We start from the raw sequence: 12,426 nt of genomic DNA, 5'->3' as shown, positions 1-12,426 counted from the left end.
CTTCTTTGGCTACTTGTTCCTCCCTTCCTTTTTTTTTCCTAGATAGCACAAGAGCCTCTCCAGTCTAGGCTGCTTTTCTTCCTCTATCTCAAAACCTTCCTGAAAAATTTGCCAGACCGTTTTTGGGGCAAGTGCTAATTTGGTGACTGTGTTTAAATTCAGTATATTCTCATTCTATTGGTGAATAATGATCAGAGAGACTAAACTGTGAAGCTGAGATTATGAGGAGTAATTGCTTTTTTGCACAGGGTACTGTGACTGTGTTCACAGGGGCCTTAGGATGAGGGAAGAGACAAGGATCTGACTCCATGTTTCAGAAGGCTTGATTTATTATTTTATTATATATATTATATTAAAATTATACTAAAAGAATAGAAGAAAGGATTTCATCAGAAGGCTGGCTAAGAATATAATAAGAAGGAATGATAACAAAGGTTTGTGTCTCGGACAGAGAGTCTGAGCCATCTGGACTATGATTGGGCATTAATTAGAAACAACCACATGAGACCAATCACAGATGCACCTGTTGCATTCTACAGCAGCAGATAATCATTGTTTGCATTTTATTCCTGAGGCCTCTCAGCTTCTCAGGAGAAAAAAAATCCTAAGGAAAGGATTTTTCACAAAATGTGTCTGTGACAGTGTACTAGACACAACCATTCTCTCATCACGAGTATATTTTCATACTGTTAATTTTCCTGTACAAAAATTATATTCTCTGCTGTGTCAAGGAAGTTTGGTTTCATTCCAAGTGCCCAATGGGTTTTCTCTCCTATAATCCAGATTATTTAGGAAATGAGACTGCTATGGACTGTGCACATCTTGGTCTGTCCTTTCCCCTTCCCTGAGAACTTGTGATAGAGGGGTGGAGAACCACCAAGGTTTTAAGTTCCTCTGAGCTGAATGCATGGCAAGAGCTGCCAGAGAAGATTCTGTCAGCACCCTGCTCTGTGGTAAGAGGACCTCCCCTTATTAAGCTCTTGAGATCCCCATAGGACAGGATTGATGTGTCCCAGCTGAAGAAGTTTTTGTCAGATCACATGCCTTGGTCAGCACCAAGGTCATACAAAGCATGATTTCTCCTTGCAGAACCATTTATTGGCTGGTTCAAGTGAACAGTGTGAGTGTTCTTCAACTTGTAGTCGTCTGTAGAAGATACAGACTGTTCAGAGCAACAGACTATACACCAGGCTCAACACATATTTTATCATCTTTTATTTTAGGTGGAAAAACTGGCAAAGTACTTGGACCCGAATGATTTGGGAAGAATCAATTTTAAGGACTTCTGTCATGGAGTTTTTGCAATCAAAGGTATGTGCATATTTCTTTAAAATAATCTTGTTCAGTTCCCCTAATGTTTCTCTGGTTGCAGAAAATGTAATGATCAAAGACATCCTCTCTTTTAACTCTGGTTATTTGTAGTGACAGTAGAGCAGCTCTGGGAACAGAGCCAGGATATTTTTCCTTTTTTTGCATCTCATCATGCATTAATGGTGAGCAATGCTAGAGTTCTGCATCCATAGGTGCTTGGACATTGGTTTACTGCTAATTTTTATCAGAATAAATGTGTTGTGGTTTAAAGACAAATACAGCAGAATAAAGAGTAGCTTTGTGGTTAACAGACAGGGCCCAGGTTTGATGCTTCCAGATTCTGATCTGGTTCTGCCACTGATTTACCTCAGGGAGTTAGGGAGCCCTTGGGCTTTCAGTTCTCTACTAGGAGAATGTTAAATTCCTCTTGAGGCATCTGAAAGGTATAATTAGTTCATGTTGTTAGGGTACTTGGGGTCATGTATTGGAAGGAAATAAGTTAATTACAGGTTGGTGATACAAACCCTGAAGATTAAGATCAGGTGGATCCAACCACCTCCCTTCCAAGGAAACAGTCCTTGACATTGTTATGCTTTAGAGCTTAGCCTAAAGGCAGCAAAAAACCACTGAGGAGGGACTTCAGCTGATTTGCTGCTGATTGCTTTTCTGACTTCCCATAGTGAAATAATCCATCTTTTCTGGACACGTGCTGTGTCCTTTCTAAAGTGTTGGAGTGATGTCACAGCCCAGAGGCTTCACTTGGGGACAGGGTGAATGTCCCAGTGATGGTGGTGTGGTTCCAGCAGGAGCCTCTGGAGAGTCTGCTATGATGAGATTATTATGAAGCTATAACGATGCAAAACCATAAAACCACAGTACTTTTAATTAAAGTTTATGGCAGCCAAAGACAGTGTATAATTAGGTAAAATTACAGTGAGAAGCTGCTCTCATCAATATTTTTGGAGACACCATCCAAGGTGACACTGATGTGTTTGAAGAGAAGGCAAGAGAAAGCCCAGGAGGAAAGTTATTCCATTTGTGCCCAGACCCTAAAGTCTCTGCTTGGGGTTTTCCTTGAGCAGAAAATGCTGTAGCAAACTGAGTTGTAGTTTAAGACACAAGCTCTGTAAATCATCTGGTGTCTTCTGTAATTCATACTGTAAAGATCCCACAAATGCACAAAATATGATCAGGAAAGGATATAAATGACCCAGAACATCTCTTCTGTGGTAACTGTGCCCTTGTCCACGTACTCTCAGTGGTGGACTGGGCAGCTCCATCTCCTTTACTGTGGGGACACTGTGAGAATATTGAGTTATCAGTCAGGAGGCCTTGGGGTTTTCATCCTTGCTCACCTTGTGGGACCTAATTCTTGTGTTCATATCCTAAGGTTTAATCCTGCAAAGATGTGACCAGGACAAACCTTGCACTCCAAGTTCATGAGCAGCTTAAAGCCCGGGGTTCAGATCATTGTGTGATGGTTGTTAGGATGTAGCTGTGAACAGATGCAGAGAAATCACCCAGTGCTGCAGCATCACCTAGAGCTCCCTTAGCACATCATTAGCATTTCAACACTTCAACAGACTCACTGCTAAGTGTTTATCATCCAAGCAGCAGCAGCTGTATCTATTTCTGATAAGACACTGTGCTGCATGTTTTCACAGCATCTCTTTAGAAACACTGCTTCTATTGCTCACCTCACAGCATGGAAATTTTATTCATCTTTGGCTACCTGCCATATTTTCCTTAAAAATTAAATTGGTTATGTTGAAGTTCAGAAAGGGCATGCCTGCCTTTCAGAATGGAAAGCCTCCACCATGTTGTTTTAGTGCAGCCACATCCCAAGGGGAGTAGCAGGCTTATTATCAAACAAAAGCAATTTGTCTTGGCAGCAACAGATTATAAATATGATTCTTTGACATCTCAGCCTATTACAATTGCTTGGGGCAGTCAGATTAATAGAGCAAAATGGGATGCTACTATAAATCCACTGGGGTTTTCAGTAATAGAGTATGAAGTTATGCTATTCTTAGCCATGCAAGCCAAATGTTTAAATTCAAGCTTTACAATCCTAATGCCTTACTACATTTCTTATTTATGGGATTTCAAATTAATTTGTCCTAAAGATGCTTGCCTTTACAGTATGGTGATGAAATTGTTTGCTGCACAGAGGTGATATAGTGTCAAGGTTTTTTGGTGGTTCAGTGCCTTGAATTTGTTTAAATCATGAGGTTTCAGACATCTAAGAGCAACAGGTTCAAATCAGAACCGACATCAAATCAGAGTTGACCTCTGATGATGTTGGTTTGAGCATTTCATATCCAGGGTTGGATTTCTATGAAAAGCTAAATACTGGAATTTGAAAAAATCCCAAACATCTAAGTGTTTAATGCTCTCTAACTGGTTGATAGAGAAACTCCTGCCCCTGGATCTAAAATCTGCAGCTTGGCCTCTCTCCTCCATAAACCAGGGCATTGTTTACTCTTGCATGGTACACATGAGAAGTGTTGTGTTCCTCTACAAATGGACATCAAGCCTTGTTTCCTCCTGGAGCTGCATAAACCTCATGCCATATGGGTCATGTATCTGTGGAAAACAGTTCATTTCCTGCAGCTGCTGAGTAGCAGGAGCTGTGGGTGAGGATGAGCACTCTCACTGACAGTGGGACCTTGGGAAGTGGTGGAGAAGATTTGTGTAAGTGAGGTGAGCATGCTGGAGGGCAGGAGGTGCTGCAGGAGCTCCTTCCCACTGTGTCTCTGGGGTGGAACACTGGGCAGGTGTGGTGCTTGCTATTTATGGAAAGCTTTGCTTTGTCTGCTGGTCTTTTGTGGATTAAAGGACTTTGCCTCAGCTTCTGTGCTGAGTCCCTGCTGTCCAGGCTGCTTTCCCCATGCAATTAGGCTTTGCCAGAGCCAGGGATAGGTTTGCCATCAAATTTAAAGCTTTGCAGCAATTTCATTGGCATGCCAGAGTATGAAGGTTTTACTTGTGCTCAAGCTGCCCTCTCTATCTGCTGCCTGCAGGGCTTTAATAACTGTCTGCCTGTAGAGCAATTGCCATGAAATAACACCTGTAGCCTCTTGCCTAAGTGCTTTGTGGCACTGCTCAGAGACACTGAGAGCAGCCAGAATATCTCTCAAAGGCTGAATTCCCATTAATTTCAGCAGGGTCAGCATGAGAACCATTACTGTTTGCTCAGCAGAGCCAATGAGTGTTTTTGCTGCTCTGAATTTATATTGTACTGATCCAGTAAATATTTTCTGCCACTTGTAATACTTAAAGGCTTGAGTGGAGCTGTTAATTCCCTGTCTCTGCAGGCTGGTGGGTTCCACAGTCAGATATGTTTGCAGGACCAGGCTCTAATTGAGTCTGACTCCTCTTTGTATTCTAAGATTTCTATTGTCTTTCCTATCTCTTTACTTTGATATTCTGCTTAAAAGTACCCAAACCCTGACAAATAAAAGGGGAGCTCCCCCTACTGCCCTCGGTGTTACAGCTCACAGGGATAAGAGGCTACTGTATGAACACAGAAGAATAGAGAATTAAAATACAAAGGCAGATGTGTTCTGACTTTATAGCTTATTTTAGCCATGAAAACAGTGCTGACTGCTGTGCAGTGTTTGGAGGGTCGTGGCTTTTTATAACAGGAGAGACTGAGCCACGTCAGCACAGAGCATTTCTGCATTTCTGAATCTCTGTGCTTTAGCAGAATCACTGTTTTTTCAGATGAAATCATACAGCCTGTTGTCTCCTGGAGCAAGGGAGTCTTTCCTTCATGTTGTAGAAGTTTTAAGAACATTTTAGTTATGCTTGGTTATGGAATTTAAAAATGGAGAATTGTAGGATCTCCTTTATATTCATTAACAGTATGGAAGAGGCACAGCTGTGAATTTATACAGCAGTGAATTTCCCCACCTGCAGTAATAGCAACCTTTGAATCTTCAAAATAGTAACACAGACCATTTTGTGCCTTCAAAAATCCATCTCTGTGCTTCCCTAGATCCTGAGGCATCTCCTTACTGCAGTTGGTTGGAAAGCTTCTAGAAGCAAGCTTATATATAAGCACCTAAAAGTTAAAAAGTAGATATGTTTCTCTGTGAGTTCCTAGCACTTTTTAATGAAAATTCCAAGACTACAAATTTACCCAACGTTTCAAAGAAATGTTCCAAAAGGGATGTTGGCTGTTCTGCTAGCTCAGACTGTGACAGGTTATTTGGACTGTGAAATAATACGAAAATAATAGAGTATGAAATTTGATGGTGTTTTTTCAAAACAAAGTTTTCTAAAGCAGAATATTTGTGGCCTTCTGCTTCACTGGAGATTATTTTTTTTCTTAATAGCTTTTATAGTTCCATTCAGATGCTCCAAGCCAACATATTTCTCACAAAACCAGTGCCAAGTTTTGGCCATCTCCTTCAACTAATTATAAAATCTAATTTCCAGTCCCATAGCTGAGAAGAGTGTTGTGCCAGCTGTGCCCTGGAGATCCAGCATGGACTAAGAGATGGGTGTGTTGCAGTCATGTAAAAGGGAGATTATTTACCTATAATATCTAGGACCAGGACAGCTGCACCAGCATGGGAATTTCAGTAAAGCACATCAGAAAACCCCAAAGTCTACATGAACCCATTTAGGTTTGTAGCTGTGGATCTCAAACTTCAGTGAGGCTGTAGCTGGAGCTGATCTGATGGATCTCTCTGTTCTGGTAAGAATAACTTACTGACAGGGGTGGTGCTTGGGATGCTCCAGGGACAGGGACTGTCAGTGAGTGTGAAGAGCTGATCTCTCCTGGAATTAATTACTTAGAGCTGCTCAATGGACTGAAATTGGCTGCTCCTGAAAGTACTTGAGAGTTTTCTAAGACTCCACTAAATTTCACTAAATACACTCTGAAACCATAAATGAGTCTAATACACCACTAAAGATCCAAGGGCAGATAAAGTGAAAAGCTCTTGCAGTTAGGAAAAATGCCAGAAACCAACTACATTCAATTAGGTAACCAGATTTGATTTCCTATAGCATTAAAATTGCTTAATTGCCTGTGAAAATTGTCTGATGTGTTGTGGTTTAAATCTCCTTCTTGGAGCATTTGCAGGAAACAGCTTTGCTAAAATTGAATTTATTTGTGGCCAGAATGTCTCTTTGCAAATTAAATTTTTGTTAAGGTGGGAAAACCATTTTAAAATAAAACTGATTGTAAATTCTTAAAATTATCTCATGAAGAATATCATGTCTAGCACCTGAGTGAACTGAAAAAGTTAAAGGTTTATGTCTTCCCCTGCAGTGATTTGTAAATGATTTTCATCCTCTTTGCTTAGCACTGGAGATGACCCTGTTCTGGCCAAATGAATTGTGTTTGCTTTTGCATTTGTAGTATTAGGATAAATATTTTTAACTCAGATAATTTTGTCAGACCAGGCTAGAGAGTGACTCAGTGCTTTGTTAAACTAGAACTCGTACACATCCACATTTCAAAGTCTCTTGAGTGGACAGAGAAGCTGCTTCTGTGCTGGCTCATCAGATGTTTCTAGCCAAGAAAGAAATTTCAGCAGCTTGTGGCCACTCTCATTTTGTGATCTGATTGTTTTTTAGTCCTTTCTCCAGCCACAAGCTTGCTGCCATCTGTGTCACAGTGATTTACTCTGAGCACAGCCTTCACTCTGTGTCTCCATAAAGGGCAGCCCTCAGTGGGGCTGCACAAGGACCTGGAGCTGTTCCTGCCTTGCTCCTTCCTCTCTCTGCTTCCTCACTGTTATTGCAGTGCAGATAGATCTTCTTGCCAAGAGCTGCCCAGAAATGTAGATGAAATTTTCCCGACTGCAGCAAAGGAGAGAGAACATTGAGCACATTTATATCTTGTGATACAGGTAGACATCCAAATGAAATATCTCTAATCAGCCATGTAAGTGGCTTTCAGTTCTACCTTTTCCAGGAAAATGAATTTATAACAATAATAGGACATCTCTAGTGCAAGAGGCCCTTAAAGTAGCCAGGAATTATTCCTTTGCTTCATTGCAATGGGATATTTTTGGACAGATTCTAGCCTTGGGTGCACGCTGCTGCACAGCTTGAAATATCCACCATGGCAGTTCTGCAGACCTCAGTGCATGGGGTGCTGCTCAGGAGTGGTTCTGCTAGCAAAGAACAAATCTTTGTCCAGTACCTTCCTATTTCCATATTGAGATTTGCCAGAGCAAACCTTGATTTGTTGTTGTTTTCTGTCTGGCCTGTGACACACTAATTTAGCTCCCTCCACTTCCCAGGCTGCAAGCCAGGATGTGTTCTAATAAAAACATATCCTGGGTAATAAGAGCACACATGGCACACCATTGGAGACACTCCAATGTTCTCTCTTTATGTTACACCATTGTGTAACCCTCCTGGAGTACCTGAAAAATTCAAATTATATTTAGATGAGGGGAGCAAAAGGTGAGATTGTATTGGCATTGTTGCAGAAAAACACTGAATAAGAAAGCTGATTCATCACCTGACTGTGCATCACCTTCCTGGTGAGAAGGGGTGAAAGGAGGACCAAGGAAAAGACCTTCAGCATCCGTTCTCCAGAGTGAAGAGGTTACAATTTGTGTCCTCACAGGGAAGAGGAGAACAGAGAACTTATTCTTAAAACTCAGTTTTTAACAGGGATAAAAAAGTGGCATAATCTTGAGACTCTTGAAACCATTGGATATTTTTTCATTGATTTGCTGGATGTTGGAAGAGGTTCAGCTGTCTGCAAGGCAGTGGTGGTGTGGTCTAGTAATCTCAGAGGAAAACGGTCTCTCAGCATTTCCTTCTCTTCTTCCCTTTTTAATGGCATATAATCACATGCAAATCTCCCAGGAGGATGAGGAGAGCCAGGCTGTGAGGCCAGCCTGCATGCAGAGCAGGGCACAGGGGATCCTGCCTGCTGCACACCCAGACACCTCCCCACTGAAACTCACCCTGGCAGAAGGAGACTGGCTCAGCTGAACTTACACCCTGAATCTGCAGCACCAATGGAAACTTGGCCTGTCACTGCAGTAAAAGCAAGATTTGGCTTTGTTTGCCATTTTAAGCTATGGAGTTTGGTAATCAAATTGGATCAAATGGCTGCTGATGTTCTAAAAATGTATCTGGTGCTTGGCCAGGCTCTGTAGAAGCCTGGATCAGGTGCTCTGGTGAAGAAGTGGTGAGGCTGCACTGAGTCAGTTGGATTCAAAGGAGGCATTGCTTTTCTCCCCAGTGTTTTTATTGAACAAATGATAGGCCAAGAGCTATCATGAAGTGGTCCCCCCTAATGGACAGGGAAATGAAAGAATGTGATCAGGAGTAATCTTAGATAAGAAATGAAAGGCAAAGAGGGGAAACAGAAGACTCTACATTTCAGACCCTGGAGATCTGGGAGCTGTTTGTGACTCTAGCTCTAGCAGACCAGTCTGTCTGACCTTTTGAAAGGAGGCAAGGGAGAAACATTTGTCACACCCTTGTTTTGGGCAGTTAAATCCTTATTTGAAGACCCACAACTTCTGTGATTTTTCCCCACTAAAAAAAAAGAAAATTGGGACAGCACTGTTGTTAGCGCAACTGTATTAAGTAAAGCCTGGAATTATGGTGTAAACTATTGTTGTTGAGAAATTTTAGAACATTGTAAACATTATCTGTTCATTACACTAACCTGCATCCATTACTATGTAGCACTTGGTATTTATTTTCCTTTCTTGCTGGAGGTAATTCACTTTAAGGAGTGGTTGCTCCATCTCATGCAGAGACCTTTTAGCAAAGCAGTTCATACATGTGATGAGTCTCACAGTGGGTGCTGGCACAAGGCAGTTTGATGAGCAATAAGCTTTAGTTGTTAATGTCAAAAGGTAGAAAAAATAAATTGAATTTTCCTCTGTGAGAGGACTAGCAAATAACCTTAGGCAACACTTTAAGCTAAAACCAAGAGGAAGAAAAGGATTATGGCTGTGTGGGAAATGTGACAGTTACAGGTAGGGCAAGTTATATAGAAAGATGCTCTCTCCAGGCAAACAAGTTTAACATCTTTCCTCTGTCAAACAGTAGATTATGTTTTTGATTTTTAATCCCAGATAAACTCCTCTTTGGGAAGTGACCCTACCACACATTCTTTCCCACTCACTTCTCCAGCAAAGTGGGTATTTAACAGCTTTATTTATCCTCATTTATCTGCTCAGTACCACCTGAGACTCTCACTTTGCTGCAGAAGCTGAAAAAGGAAAAAAAGGTCTTGCTGCCTTTGTCCATGTGACATTTCTGAAGTTCTAGTGATGTCTCCATCCAGCAGTTGCTGCCTCAACATGAGCCTGTGTGTAGCAGACAGGGACAGCACAGTGATCCCCCTGTTAGGCTTCTCCATCTGGTCATTTTTCCTGGTTTCTAAAGCACTCCTTTCCTTTGCAAGGGACTCCTCTCCATAACCACAACATTTCTTCATCCCTACAGATGTTATTCCTTCATGTAAAACCAGGAGAGAAGGTCAGCTAATGGTATAAACCTGTTCAGTTCACACTTCCTTCCATCCCCGTTTCCTCTGGCTCACCTGCTTTGGGATGCATGTGTAATGTCAAATATATTGCATTAGTGCTGTGGTGGAAGGGAGGAATAACTGCTGGGCAATGGCAGCTTCCAGGTAGGATAGTGCACAACAATGCTGAGAGGGTTTCACACAGTCTGGGCCCAAGGCTGTGAGCTGGGTGCTCTGAAATAACCTGGCCTGACATTAATGCCTTCTGCAGCTCGCCCTGCCAAGTGCAGTCTCTGGTAATTAATGACGAGCGAGGCATCTGGTGATTTCAGTGTTTCTGTATTTGTCTCAGGTTTTCAGATGAGAGAAGGACCGAGGGAAACACAGATATTGATTTTTCCAGCTCTTAATGTGGTTGTTTAACAAAAGCAAACACACAAGCTTCAGGTCTCTGGTTACAGTGCATAGATATTTGCTTGTGAAACACTCTGTGACAGAGGTTTTTTCGAAGGGGGATTTGTGACACTTGGGCATTGTCTCTTTGTCATTTTGACCAGAGAAAATCAGAAGCAGCTCCACCTGACACTGATGTGCAGTAGTTGGTAGCTCATGCCAAGCTGCAAATGCAGTGTTTGACTCCAGAGCCTGGGTTTGGTTAGAGGTGGGTTGATGCCCCACAGGGTGGTTTGCCAAGCCAAGACATGCTCAGCTTTCAGTTTCATTGCAGGCTAGTGTATCCATGCTGAGATAATTGCACTTTTCAAGTTCCACATGTTGAATGTGTGCTGGGCAGAACTCTGAAGGCAGAGTTGTGTTACATCTATCTAAATAAATCCCAAAGCTGCCTTCCAAAGTTTTGTGCATACAGATTGGCTAGAAACCAGTGTTTCTTCCTCCATTGTCCATGTAATGGACAATAAGCTCTTGGCCTGACCAATTCCTCTTGTTTCTCTTTGCCAGGCTGTGAAGAGTTACTAAAAGATGTCCTGTCTCCTGAAAACTCAGAGCCCCAGCACTACCAGCCACAATATGTTGATTACTATTACCAGGTAAGAGAAGCACTGTTCCTGTCTGGTGTTAGTGGGCTGAGGAAGCCTCTGGAGTGATATGTAGTTGGATCATTGCAAATGTTGTTGTTTTACTTGGCCTATTGACTCTTCCTCCCTAGGTGCATGGCTGTCAGCAAGCCATCCATCCTGTTTAACTGCATTTAACACGGGTTAACTGGTGGGAAAGTATTTAGCATTTAGGTAATGCTCCTCTTACAAGCCTCAGTATTCACCGGGCTGGGAAGGGAGATCCCTGTACAAGCTCGCTGGCACCTCACGAGTGGAAAACACTGGTTTGTATCTAATTTAATCAGTCAAACTTTGTAGGTGAACAAGTCCTTAGGGACCTTCTGCAGATAATAAACAGGGCCTCAGCAGCTGTTGGACAGAGGAAACAATACACCATTGGAAATCTTTGCTAGTATTTTGGCTGGTGGGTGTAGCATATTTTTAAACCATTAAAGGTCCTCATTTGTATCCTGAATTTGTCAGTGTCTGTGCAGTCTAAGAAGTAGAGCACTGCTAAGTTTTTCTTTTAGCATCTCTTTGTCCCTTCTTCACTTTACTTTGGTTTTAATCATCTCCACTCATGTAAAGATTAAAGGTGCAGTTGGCATCGTGCATTCAGAGAAGGATTGTGTGTTAGTGGTGCTACAGACTGCAAATGATAGAGAAATCAACAGGACAAGCATTTTGCCTTCACAGGTAGTGAAGTGTGGGGACAATTCTCATGTGTTGAGGAAGGATGTGATAAGTGTGCTGGTGGGCTGCAGTTGGTTTCACTGTCCATACAAAAATTACAGAGACATTTCCTGCACCTCAGTGCCCATCACCACTCTGCTTGTTTCCAAACCCCTGGTTTTTGTACCTGATGACACAGATACCCACCATGCTGTTGCTTGGTTACCTTAATAGATGCCATAAACCAAACTCCTTGGTTTGCAGTAGCTGATAGAGGCTATAAAATACAAACAGGCTCTGCACAGTCAATGTTCCCCTGTTGCTATGCAGATGTGTCAGGCTGGTTCTGACACTCTTACAATGCAGGTGACAGTTGGGTCTGTATTCCTTAGAGATTTCACATCTGCTGTCATGCCAAGATGTGCTGGGGAGAGCTCTTGAAGACAAACTGCAGAACTCTGCAAACTGCACCTCCTCTGCCATTCATCCTCCAGGAGAGCCCGAGGGTTGGAATTGCAGTTGCTAATCCTGGTAACAGCTGCTGAGCTTCCCATTTGAGTGCTGGATTTGTGCCTCTGGAGAGGGAGGGGGCAGAGGGTGACCCTCCCTGTTCAGGAAGAGCTGGTCTGACCCTGCTGTGCTGGAAGCCCTGCTGGTCACTCCTGATGTCCACCAGCCCCCTGGATGGTCCCTGCAGGGGATGGCACCGCTGCAGTGGGGTCCTGCAGTGGTGTTTGTCCACTTTAATAGAGCCAGTGTGGGATTTGTGCAGCCTGGGAGCAGAACCAGCTCCTTCCACACCTGCCAGGCCAGGTGAGCTGTCGTGGTGGGAGAGAACAGGGAATGGTGTGCACTGCTGTACATCCCACACTTATCCCACGGCTCTTCTGCACCGCTGCTCTCCGGAGGGGCTGGTTCCAC

General features: G+C 42.7%; 1 protein-coding gene across 3 annotated transcripts in view; it reads left to right on the top strand.

Annotated features, from left to right (window-relative positions):
* Positions 1-12,426, top strand: part of RAB11FIP4 (RAB11 family interacting protein 4) — a 110,383-nt gene that overhangs the window by 34,425 nt on the left and 63,532 nt on the right. For 2 of the 3 annotated variants that reach the window (XM_059485613.1, XM_059485611.1), the window contains exons 2-3: positions 1,224-1,311; positions 10,736-10,824. In XM_059485613.1, coding sequence (XP_059341596.1) covers positions 1,224-1,311; positions 10,736-10,824 — 177 coding nt within the window. Of the gene's footprint in view, positions 1-1,065; positions 1,121-1,223; positions 1,312-10,735; positions 10,825-12,426 lie in introns of those variants that run through there. The other variant, XM_059485612.1, reaches the window with a different exon arrangement.

Source organism: Ammospiza nelsoni, chromosome 19 (assembly GCF_027579445.1).
Source record: "Ammospiza nelsoni isolate bAmmNel1 chromosome 19, bAmmNel1.pri, whole genome shotgun sequence".
NCBI lineage: Eukaryota > Metazoa > Chordata > Aves > Passeriformes > Passerellidae > Ammospiza > Ammospiza nelsoni.
The sequence above is the reverse complement of the archived record's forward strand: the minus strand, read 5'-3'. Positions and strand labels throughout refer to the sequence as shown.